This window comes from Candida pseudojiufengensis (genome assembly GCF_024610245.1).
Source record: "Candida pseudojiufengensis strain CBS 10847 chromosome Unknown scaffold13, whole genome shotgun sequence".
In the NCBI taxonomy this organism is placed as follows: domain Eukaryota; kingdom Fungi; phylum Ascomycota; class Pichiomycetes; order Serinales; family Debaryomycetaceae; genus Lodderomyces; species Lodderomyces pseudojiufengensis.
Window position 1 is genome coordinate 167,976 of NW_026261537.1, and position 12,494 is coordinate 180,469.

The 12,494-nt window shown below is 27.2% G+C and overlaps 6 protein-coding genes across 6 annotated transcripts; 4 read left to right on the forward strand and 2 right to left on the reverse strand. All coding sequences in view use genetic code 12, as the record gives it.

Annotated features, from left to right (window-relative positions):
- Positions 1 to 17: 17 nt before the first annotated feature.
- KGF55_004508 (peroxisome biogenesis protein) lies at positions 18 to 1,496 on the forward strand (the record flags this gene model as incomplete). The annotated part of the gene is made up of 1 exon (XM_051759420.1): positions 18 to 1,496. The coding sequence occupies one exon, from the start codon at positions 18 to 20 to the stop codon at positions 1,494 to 1,496; it is 1,479 nt and encodes a 492-aa protein (XP_051612798.1).
- Positions 1,497 to 2,019: 523 nt separating this feature from the next.
- KGF55_004509 (uncharacterized protein) lies at positions 2,020 to 2,928 on the forward strand (the record flags this gene model as incomplete). The annotated part of the gene is made up of 1 exon (XM_051759421.1): positions 2,020 to 2,928. The coding sequence occupies one exon, from the start codon at positions 2,020 to 2,022 to the stop codon at positions 2,926 to 2,928; it is 909 nt and encodes a 302-aa protein (XP_051612799.1).
- Positions 2,929 to 3,136: 208 nt separating this feature from the next.
- KGF55_004510 (tRNA threonylcarbamoyladenosine dehydratase) lies at positions 3,137 to 4,444 on the forward strand (the record flags this gene model as incomplete). Its single annotated transcript, XM_051759422.1, has 1 exon — positions 3,137 to 4,444. The coding sequence occupies one exon, from the start codon at positions 3,137 to 3,139 to the stop codon at positions 4,442 to 4,444; it is 1,308 nt and encodes a 435-aa protein (XP_051612800.1).
- Positions 4,445 to 4,701: 257 nt separating this feature from the next.
- Positions 4,702 to 5,445, forward strand: NAT2 (Nat2p; the record flags this gene model as incomplete). Its single annotated transcript, XM_051759423.1, has 1 exon — positions 4,702 to 5,445. One exon carries the CDS (start codon positions 4,702 to 4,704, stop codon positions 5,443 to 5,445), a length of 744 nt encoding a protein of 247 aa, XP_051612801.1.
- A 431-nt stretch (positions 5,446 to 5,876) lies between these two features.
- Positions 5,877 to 7,259, reverse strand: LEU5 (coenzyme A transporter; the record flags this gene model as incomplete). The annotated part of the gene is made up of 1 exon (XM_051759424.1): positions 5,877 to 7,259. The coding sequence occupies one exon, from the start codon at positions 7,257 to 7,259 to the stop codon at positions 5,877 to 5,879; it is 1,383 nt and encodes a 460-aa protein (XP_051612802.1).
- A 1,771-nt stretch (positions 7,260 to 9,030) lies between these two features.
- On the reverse strand, positions 9,031 to 11,103 carry NDT80 (transcription factor; the record flags this gene model as incomplete). Its single annotated transcript, XM_051759425.1, has 1 exon — positions 9,031 to 11,103. The coding sequence occupies one exon, from the start codon at positions 11,101 to 11,103 to the stop codon at positions 9,031 to 9,033; it is 2,073 nt and encodes a 690-aa protein (XP_051612803.1).
- Positions 11,104 to 12,494: the final 1,391 nt, after the last annotated feature.

Below are 12,494 nucleotides of genomic sequence, written 5' to 3' on the forward strand. Positions count from 1 at the left end.
AATTGAGAATAACAATTATGTCTGAGAATCCCAAACCAAAGCCAAGAACAACAAGTGAATCTGAATTTGAAACACATCATGATAAAAATGATCTGAATTTAGCTTCAGAATTTAGAGCAAACTTTGCCACAAATGATCCACCAAATGCAACTTCATCATCTTCATCTAATAAAGTTAATAGAAAACCACAATCATCGCCGTTATTATCATCAACTCCTCCACTGGTTTCAAAAGCACTAATAAAAGCATATCCTTATTTATTAATTATAAATAAAGTATTATCAATTGCAACTTGGACTAATGAAGATTATTGGGTAAATGTAGTAATATTATGTTTATATTCATTTGCAGTTTTATATTTTGAAAATATAGTTACATGGTTAGGTCATATAATAATAGTTTTAATCATAACATTATATGCTTTATTAAATAATAAAATAATAGAAGAAACTAATTTACATCCTACATTAGATGATGTTGTACAAGCATTAACTTCAACACGTATTAAAGCTGATATGTTATTGATGCCTATAACTTCATTATCATTAACAGCTTATGATATTAAAAGATTATTATTTACAACTTTATTCCTTACACCAATCTATTTAATTATAACATTTTTATTAATTAAACCAAGAATATTATTATTACTTACTGGATTATTTCTTATGACTTATCATTCATCATATTCCATAGTTATACGTAGAATAATTTGGAAAATAAAATTAGCAAGATTAATATGTTTTTATTTAACTGGTCTTGATTTATCACAAACTAAAAATCATTCATTATTTGCTGCAGCTTTTGCAAAAGTTCAAAATAATACTACTGATGGCAAAACATCATCAAAACCTGTTAGATTTACTTATGTTATTTATGAAAATCAGAGAAGATGGTTAGGTATTGGATGGACATCAAATTTATTATCATATGAAAGAACTCCATGGACAGATGAATTTTTAAATGAAAGTAGTTCTATTGAAAGTTTTAAATTACCAAATGCTATAGATGATGTTAATTTACCAATTGATTCAAAATTACATGGAGCTGATTGGAAATGGGTTGATAAAACTTGGAGATTAGATTTAACAAATGATGGAGCAATAACATTACCAAATTCAAAAAGATCTAAAACTACTGCAAATCCATCAATTGATGAAGGATATCTTTATTATGATAATGTATGGAAAAAACCTTCAACAGAAGATACTTTTTCAAAATATACAAGAAGAAGAAGATGGATTAGAACAGCAGAATTAATTTATGAAGATAATAATAATAATAGTAGTACGAATACTAATAATAGTATAAATACCGAAGAAATTGAACCAAAAAAGAAAAATTTAAGGTTTGCTGATACTGAAACTGAAGTTGTAGATATAAAAGAAATTGAAGAAAATGAAAAGGAAATTGACCATGAAAATGAAAATGAAAATGAGAATGAGAAAGATGTAAAAGTTGAATCAGTTGATATTGTTGATAAGAAGAATGTTTGATATAGAGATCAGCTGAGAAAAGTGTTTACTGGTATATATGAGGACTTAATTAACTAATTGCATATAATATCTATGTCTGAGCCTTTGAAGAGTTGTAACATAGTGAAACAAAGATATCGCTCATTTCCCTATATATAAATGATAAGTAAGTACATATTATTGTCCTGCCTTTGAGATCGTATCTAAGCATGAATTATACTTAATCTTATGCAACTTGACTAAATAATGATCTGATTTTCTAACACCCTTATATTTGATAAAGTGCGTAAGTAGTTTGTGATCTTTTTTTTCTTTTTCAGATCTGCCTTTGTAGATAAATTAAATTTTGTATGTCTATCGGTAAATTCCGAATCAGCTTAATATGATTAACATGAATCTCTTATCAATAGATCAATAATTTATATAAATTGAGTTGAATTTCTCATTTGATCTCATCACCTCCAAATTTCCTTTGTTTCTTTCAATCATTAGAATAAAACTTATAGTTATAACTCCAAATCATCATCAAATTAATACAATAAACATGTCAGAAATAATTGAAAGTTCCTACGGTAAAGGTAATGTTAAATTTTTAAAAGTTAAAAAAGATTCATCAAATCCTAAAATTCAAGAAGTTTTAGAAGCTAATGTTTTAGTTTTATTAAGAGGAAAATTTGATGCTTCATATACTGATGCAGATAATTCATCAATTGTTCCAACAGATACTGTAAAAAATACTATATTAGTTGAAGCAAAAACTCAAAATGTTTGGCCAATTGAATCATTTGCTGCTCATTTAGCAAAACATTTTTCTAAAAAATATAATCAAGTTGAAGGAGTTGAAGTAAATATTGTACAAACAAAATGGACAAAAATTCAAATTAATGGTAAAAATCATGAACATTCTTTTAAACATGATGGACCAGAAACTCGTCAAACTTATTTAAATTTTGATAAATTAACACAATCCTATGTTTTAAAATCTTCAATAAAAGATTTAACTGTTTTAAAATCAACTGGTTCAATGTTTTATGGTTATAATGTTTGTGATTATACTACTTTAAAACCAACAAAAGATAGAATTTTATCAACTGATGTTTCTTCTACATGGAAATTTGATTCTAAAAAAATTGGTTCATTAGATGATATTATAAACAATGGGTCCATCTTTGATAAAGCTTATAATGAAGCAAGAGATATTACATTGGAATTATTTTGTAAAGAAAATTCTCCATCAGTTCAAGCAACAATGTATAATATGGCAACAAAAATTTTAAATAATGTTCCACAAATTGAAGATGTTACTTATATTTTACCAAATAAACATTATATTTTATTTAATTTAGAATGGAAAGGTATTAAGGGTAATGATGATTTATTTTATCCTTCACCTGATCCAAATGGTTTAATTAAATGTACTGTTGGTAGAAAAGATTCTAAATCTAAATTATAAAAGAGATTAGATTAGATTAGAGGAGTAGAAGTTTTAGTTCTTAGAGTACTTATATATAAATCTATAATACATTTTAATTCATAAGACATCTTGGTTGTAAAACTTCATATTTGGTTTCTTATCTCTAAAAGTGTTGCAAAAAAAAAGAAGTGAATAAGCGGCTTTTGAATCATCGTGAAAAATTGTAGACTAAGAATCACAACCAAATATGTCTAGAAACGTTGTGCTATCGGTTATAGCGACAGCTGCAATAACCACAATAGCAGTTGAATTATATCATAAATATGCATCCAAACCACCATCAACAACATCAAAATCATCATCCAATGCATCACAAACTTCACGACCAAAACAACATTCAGAAGAACTTATTCGAGAACAATTAGCAAGAAATTATGCATTTTTAACAGAAGAAGGAATGACAAAAGTTAGAAGTCAAAGAATAATAGTTGTTGGAGCAGGAGGAGTTGGATCATGGGTAGCAACAATGTTAGCAAGATCAGGAGTTGAAAATTTAAAAATTATTGATTTTGATCAAGTTTCTTTAAGTTCTTTAAACCGTCATTCAGTTGCTAATTTAGAAGATGTTGGTATATCAAAAGTTGAATGTTTAAAAAATCATTTGATTAAAATTGTTCCTTGGGCTAATATTGAAATAGAAAATAAATTATGGAATTTAAGTTGTAGTCAAGATATAATAGATTATAAACCAACTTATGTTATTGATTGTATTGATAATTTTGATACAAAATGTGATTTATTAACATTTTGTTATAATAATAATATTCCCATTGTATCATCTGGTGGAGCAGCAACAAAATCAGATCCAACAAGAATTAATATATCAGATATTTCAAAAACTGAAGAAGATCCATTATGTAAAAAAATTAGAATTGTTTTAAGAAAAAGAGGTATCACTACAGGTATACCAATGATATTTTCAGCTGAAAAACCTGATCCAAGAAAAGCAAAATTATTACCATTGGATGAAAATGAAATTGCAAAGGGAGATGTTGATCAATTAAGTGCTTTAAAAGATTTTAGAGTTAGAATTTTACCAGTATTAGGTACAATGCCAGCGATGTTTGGTTTAGCAATTGTATCATTTATATTAGCTAAAGTTTCAAATTATCCAATAGAACCAATTGAAGGTAAAAATAGATACAAGATATATGATGATATATTACAAAGTTTAGCAGGTCAACAAACAAGAATTGGTAAAACAGATCAAAGAGTTCAAATATCAATGAATGATGTTATTTATTTATTAGAAGATGTATTTAGAGGAAAATCTCCAATATCAAATTATTCAACAAGATTAACTTTAAGTAGATGGGATCCCAGGAAGGAAATTAGTTTACAAAATGTTGTTTTAATGACAAAAGAAGAACAAAGAAATCATGAAAAAAGAGTATTAAATGGTGGTGAATCTTTAGATGTGGTGTATCTGAAAGATATTATTGATTTAGTAAATCAAAGGTTTAAAGATGAAGCTTATTTTTCTAAATTTTTGTGATAAACCTACGTTAGAAGTATAGGGATGATGAACAAAGAATCAGAAGAAGGCGTTGAATTTGTGATTTGCAGCTAAACTATATGAAACAGTATGATTGTAGATAGCTTCTGATAAAAGAGTGCATATAAATTATTGGTTAAATCCGCACCCGAAAAATCAAATCTTTAGAATAAATTGCAATTCCATTCTCTCTAACATCTAATCATCACTTGCTTGATCGATTGACAAACCTAACTACATCATCAATTATTATTCAAATGTTTCAATTCAATCCAGTGATACGAACAATGTTTGGTTTTAAAACATCACCATTTTTCCCAAAAATAAATCCAACTTCTCGATACATAAACTACCTAAAACAATCTTTCAAAAGATACCAATCAAATATAGCTAATTCTCAACATAAAATTACACCACCACCTCCTCCACCAAAACAAGCAAAAGGAATCAAAGCATTAATGAAAGAATATGGTTATCCAGCATTAGGTGTATATTTAGGATTATCAATGATAGATTTACCAATATGTTATATATTAGTACATTCATTAGGTCAAGAAAAAATTGAAATTTATGAAAATAAAATAAAACAACAATTTGGTTATGGATTAAGTGATGAAGAATTACGTCAAAAGCAATCTATAAACAAGATTGAAAAAGATATTGAAGCAAAAGAATATGAAGAATATACAAAATCACAACCAAACAAGGAGAAAGATAATTGGTTTACATATATAAAAAATCAATTTTCATGGACTGAATTTGCAATAGCTTATGGTATACACAAAAGTTTAATATTTATAAGATTACCAATAACAGCAGCAGTAACACCAGGATTAGTTGTTATATTAAGAAAATGGGGTTTTAAAATTGGTACTGATAAATTAAGTACAACAGCTTCAATTGCAAAAGATTTAGCTAAATCTGGTTATAAAGATATTACTGCTTCATCTCCTAAATTTGGTACTAAACCTGGTAAAAGAAAATGGTGGTGGTTTTTTTAATTGAGAGACGTTGTGGGACAAATGTACATAGATTCTTAGTAGAATTAATTTGATTTTTGATAAATATAAATAAATTCATTCATTACTTCCTAAGTGTACGTTATATTTATTCATTACTTCCTAAGTGTACATTATATGTCTATTTAATTTATTCATTACTTCCTAAGTGTACATTATATGTCTATTTAATTTATTCATTACTTCCTAAGTGTACATTATATGTCTATTTAATTTATTCATTACTTCCTAAGTGTACATTATATGTCTATTTAATTTATTCATTACTTCCTAAGTGTACATTATATGTCTATTTAATTTATTCATTACTTCCTAAATGTATATAATATGTCTATTTAATGTCATTCATTATTTCTTAAGTGTATATATAATGTCTATTTAAAATTTCATTAAAAACATTAAAAATATTTATCTTATATTCCTAATATTTTTTTCATTCTTTCATAAACAAAGAATGAACATGCAACCATTGGTACAACTTTCATATAACCAATACTTAATCCAACAAAAAACCCCTTAATACCATTTTCTTTATAAATTAATTTTGCAGTTTGTTTAAAAGTTAAAAATTGTCCTTGATTTATTGCTCCTCCAACTTGCATTCTTCTTCTAATAACTTCAAATGGATATGCTGCTGTTTGGGAACATAATCCTGCTAATCCTCCTGCAAATAATTGTGCATATGCTTTTAATGGAGGTCTTGATTCTCTTGTTGATACTGATGAATTGGGGTTTGATGATAATTTTATATTTTTATTTGATTTATAATTTTGTACAACTGTATATTTACTTAAATATTTTGATCTTAATATATCATGTAATAAATCATGAGTATAAAATGATACTCCAGCATATGGTATCATACCTAATATAGTTGGATAAAATCCTCTATAAAAATTACTGATTTTCAAAATGGGTTCAGGTAAATGATTTCTCATAAATTTTAACCAATTTGGATCATTTAATTTTGAAGGTTTTGGATTTTCCTTGAAGATCATCATTATAGTTGTCCAAATTTTACCTTTATGATTTATCATATATTCATAATGTTTTGGATGTTGAGTTAAATGTATTAAGTTCTTTGTTTCAAAAGCTAATCTGACTCTTATTAAATCTAATGGGTAAGTGAAAAAAACAGATGCTAATCCTGATAATGAACCAGCTAAAAATCTTCTTCCTGCTGTTTCATAAGAATCATTTGGTATTAATATAGTTCTAATTTGTTCATATGCAACAAATTTTATAGCAGCATATGGGAAAATTCTTAATAATGTTATAGAATGTCCTTGATATAATCCCCATATACCATCATTTGACCAAATTCTTTTTGCTGCTAATATTAAACCATGAAATGTACCTCTATATTTTAAAAATTCAGGATTTGAAGTTTGGAATAAAATTTTAATTCTATCTAATGGAGCAACTAAAGTTTTTGCTGCTGATCCTGCAACTCCACCTGCAATACCTGATAATAATACATATTTAAAACTTTGTTTATCTATAATTTTATGACTTTCTATTGGTGTTGATTGATCATTTGAATAATGACCTGATTGTGGAATGGTTTGATTTGAATTGGTTTGTTGATGATAGTTGTTGTTAAGGTTTGTCGGTATTAATGAAGTTAATGGTTGTTTTTGTAGTTTATGCTGTTCTTGATTATTTATGGTGGTAGTATTATTTATGGTGGTGTGAGTATTACTGTTATTATTATTATGCGATAATAAATCTTTTGATGTTGTTGTTGTTATATGATTCTCAGATTCATTTCTTTGTAGTATTGAGTTATTTGACATTCTATGGGTATATCAAAGTATTGACCTTAGCATTTATATTCTCTAGTATGACTATATGGTTGTAAAATGAAAGTATTTATTGTAATTCTATCTTATTATTAATATCTATAGTTGTATAGGCTATATAAAATCATATTAAATTTTTCTCTCTCTCTTTTGGTCTTTTTCTTTTTTATGTATTTCCCCAGAAAATTTAAATTTCTTTGCATTAAAGTCGTAGATCTATATTTCTTGACACGACAAGCATGAATCATGTTATTATAAATATCTAGTCTATCATTTATTTAATGCAATCATAATAGAGAAAGAAAAAGTAGAGAAACAAATTTTCAATAAGGGACGTCAAAGAAGAGACTACCACCTTTACCAAATCAAACTCCCAATATGAATCTGAGGATTACTTTCACATAAACTTATCATGTTTTTTAAGAGAGAGAAATTTAGAAGGAAAAGTTTTTTAAATCAAACCCAGTTGGGTTCAAAGTGAAATCAAGACGACCCGGAAATGATATTATGTTAATTGCTCCGTCCAGAATTTAAACATTATGTTTCAAATACTTTGATTTTAATTTGTTGGCCATTTGTTTCTCTTTATAAACCGTTTACAAATATTCAATATCTATTTTTTATAATGATGGACACTATATATTAAGAAACGGATTATAAAGAAGGACAAATGGTAAACAAAGTTGGAATCAAATATGTTTTTCAACTTCAAAAAGTTTCATCAAGGATCAAGGAGATAGCTGATCGCCCAGGCTCAAAGATCTTAGAAACCGATATATTCCATATAATTACTTCAAATTTAGACAAAGAGCAATACAAAGTTAGAGTTTACATTGATGAAAAAGAAATTGATTCATTAGACGAACTATTTAAAGCTATTCATATATTTCACACAAAGATATCAAGATCTTAAACAATCTAAGATCAATCATTATTAATAAAGCAATAGAAACAAACCTAAGACTAAGGAGATAATTTAGAAGATGAAGAAGACATTAAACAAAAGAAGAAGTTTTCAAGCAAAGCCCAACAGATTTTCAAGAAAGAAACAGAAACAAAAGGATCTGGTCTTTAAAAAATTGTTCTGTTGAGCTTTGTAATTGACAACTTCTTCGTTTGTTTAGTGTCTTCTTTGAGTTAGAATTTTTTTGCAGACAAGATCCTTTTGATCGTTAAGTCTTTTCAATTTGTACTAGTCTATGAGATTTCTGATATTCCTGCCTTCAGTATGCAAAGATTTGGCTACTATTTCACATTACTTACTAATAATTGGACCTTATTTGGAAATGGAGTTTTCTTTTATAGAGATAACGGCAAATGAGTAACAAGATTAGATTGAAAGAACTTCGTCATAGGGTTTGTAGTTTAGATTAATTAGCTGTCTACAAATGACAAGATTTAAATAGAAGTTTTCAACCTCTTTGTCGATTACAAAAATTCATAAAGGAAAACTTTCCAACGGTACGATCAAAACTCATTTGGTCCAGCCAATCCCAATCAAATATATTTTAATTATTAATTCATTTATTTTTTTACAATTATATAGATATTCAAAAACTATACTAGTATTATTATTATATTTTTCTTTTTTTTAATTTTTGCAATTTTAATTTCATCTGATTTTGAAAACCAAATGAAATAAAAATTTAGTAACGAGATTGGGAAGTAGTACAACAAGCAACAAGCAACAAGCATCAAATAAAAAGTATTATTAGCATTTAACAAACCTTTTTTTTTTATCCCTCTTTTCCTCTCTTTTTTCAATTTAGTGACTTACTGGTGAAGCACTAGTTGGAGCTCTATAACCTGAAGTTTTATCTTTATGATAACTTGAAGGAGATCTACCTCTAATAACTAATGGAGGTGATTCAACTGATCCTAATAAAATTGGTTGAATAGAATTACTTTCATCAACTATACCTAATAATTCACAACTTAAAGTAAAATATCTTGTTGCTGAAGAACTTGATTTAACTCTTATTGAACTTGTAAATTGAATTCTTTCAAATCTTGCAACTTTTGAAATTGATGAACTTGGATAATTTTTTAAAATTGAATTATCTTTATCTAAAATATTATAATCATCATAATATTGATTTCTATCAAAATAAAATATTTTATTCATATTTTCAATTTTATTACCATTTCTTTTATTACAACTTGCTTTAATTGTTTCATGATCCGGTAAATCACCTGGTAAAGCAGGATAAATTGGTGGAGGAAATTGTGGACCTTTATCTCTTTTTGCAGTATGTTGAATTAATGATATAGCAATATCATCTTCTGAACATTTAGCAACTAATCTAATTGCAAAATAACTAATATTTAATCTTGTTTCTCCTGCATGTTGTTGATGATGAGGATGATGAGGATGATTTTGTGGTTGACTATGAGTTGGAATTTTATTAATTGATGAACCATTATTTAAAGATTTATCATAAGTATAATATTGATTATTAATAAATCTATTAAAATCAAAATCTTGTAAGTTAAATGAAGCACATAAAGTAAAATAATTTCTTTTATAACCAATCCATGTACCAGTTTCTCCCATTTCAAAACCTCTATCAATTCTTGCATTTAATATTGGAAAAACTTGTAAATCATTTGATTTACAATATAAATTATGATGTTGTTTAAACATTCCAAATGGTGGTCCAACTTTAAATAAATCACTTGATCTTGGAGCAACTTTTCTATTAGCTGATTCTAATAAATCATTTTGACTCGCTCTTGCTAACATTTCCATATGATGTTGTTGAGCTAAAGAATGAGCATCAATTGCATTTTGATCATGAGTTGTTGAAGGATCAACTGAATTATTATTTGCATGTAATGCAGCTGCTGCTGCTGCTGCTTGTTGTTGTTGTTGTGCCTTTTGTTGTTTTTTAGTTTGTCTTGGTTGTCTTGTTGTTGAGGTAGTGGTTGTTGTACCAGAAGTTGTTGAAGGTTGAGGAGTTGGTTGAGGAGTTTGATGATGAGCAACACCTGTTGTACCAGCACCACTTAAATGATGATTTAAATGAGGAGGTAAAGGAGCTGGTTGTTGAGGTTGATGACCTCCAGCTTGTTGATTAGGCATTTGATGACCTAAATGATGCAATTGTTGTTGCTGAGATTGTTGTTGATAAGCCATTGGATTAAATTGCATATTTAAATGATCATGAGTACTATCATGACTACCAGAACTTGAAGTATGTAAATGAGGTAACATTTGTTGAGCAGCAGCAGCTTGTTGTTGAGCTTGTTGTTGAGCTTGTTGCTGAGCTTGTTGATAATGTTGTTGATAAGGGTTTGGAGTTAATAATTGATGATGCATTTGTTGATGCAATTGTTGTTGAGCTTGTTGAGCTTGTTGAGCTTGAAATTGTTGTTGTTGATAAGGTTGAGGAGTATGAGATTGAGAATATAATTGTTGTTGAGGTTGTTGTTGATGTTGACCAGTAATTTGATGAATTCCTTGTAAATGATTTTGTTGTAAAGGTTGTAAATGAGAACCATTAACAGAATTATTATTAGCTAATCCATTAGTTGAACCATCATAATTATAAGGATGATGAGTTGAATTTGATGGATGAGTTAAAGGATGTTGTTGTAAAAGTGGATGATGTTGTTGAGATTGTTGAGATTGAGGTTGAGAATATTGAGAATGTAATGATGAATCATTTACTCTTGGAGTTGAATTTGAAGTATTATTACCAGTAACATTCCCATTATTTGTTTCATTTTTTATATGATGATGTAAATTGTTTAATGGAACTGGAGTATTTGATTGAGTATTAGTTGCATTTGTGTTATCATGAGATAAATGTGAATCGTCGTTTGACAAATTCATCATGAATATTTTTAAATCACAAACTTATTAGTATAAAAGCTGATTAGATTTACTCTTTTTAATATTACAGATACCCCACTATTCAAATATCTATTATGATACCTAACTAATGTGATGAAAATTAATTGTAGTGAGCGTAATGAAAAATATTATATTTTATACCAGTAACAAATTAATACCTCCTATTTGTTACTACCTATAATATGTGTTTTCCCTTGAAATGAATGGATTGGTTTTGCTATTGATTTGAATGATATGACTTGACCTATGAGATTTGTTTACTACTACTCTCTTTTCTTTTTCTTTCAAATGAACTCTTTTGATTGATTTTTGATTTTGTAATCTTCCAATGAACACAATAACAAAATATGTATTGACTTTGATTTATAAAGTTTTTCTGAAAAACTTGTTTTGTGAATACTTTAGTGGTAAGATGATTTATACTTTATTTTACTTCAAAAAACTCAATACAAGATGAATTTATTTGATTGTTGTTTGTTAGAATTTTTTTCTTTCAATAAGACGAGTTAGCCTTCAAAAATTCAAAAAAAAAATTCCCTAATTCTTTTGTATATATTTTGCTGTTATACTTAAAAGTTAAACCAACAAATTCTTAATAAAGTGATTGATATTGATTAAAGATTTAATTTATTATTGAACTAACGATTTGATTAATCCTTTTATTTGTTGTGATTTTATCAAAATTTATTATGAAAATATTGAATGGTATCAACAAAAAAAGAAGAAGATTTGGTTTGTGTAGCAAAAAAAAAATATAAAAAAAAAAAATTACAAAAACCAAATTTTAAAAAATTTTTATGAACAAGAAGAGACAGGGTCGTGTACTTGTTCAACAAAAGATATTTATAATACATAGTAAGTATAGGTGGTATGTAGTAGTAGTAGTAGTAGTAGTTAGAAGAAGTTAATGAGGTAATCATTTGATTGGAAGATATTTAAATAGAAAAAAAATTTGATATTAAAAGGGTTCCTATATTATTACAGAAATATCCAGGTTCTGCTTTGAATAATGGAACACCCAAAATGTCATAGGTAAGTTAGTTATAGATCAGACATAATTTTCAAAATTAACATAGACGTGTTCGTTCTTTTTTAAAATAATAGATCCACTTAAGATCAGTACTTACAGTACACAGTATAACAAAATAAAAAATAGGTGTTCTAAGCTATTACTAAATCCTCTCTAATACTACCTTTTTGACAAAAGAATTTGTCACCTACGTCTTTTAGCTTATAGGTTTTATAAATTCTCTATAAGTTTCAGAATGGACTTATGAAACCTAGCTTAAATTGGTTGTTAATTGCTTTTGTAACCATTCTTAGATTTTGAATTTTTTTTTCAACGGTTTTTGGCTTTGTTTTATTTGGTTACT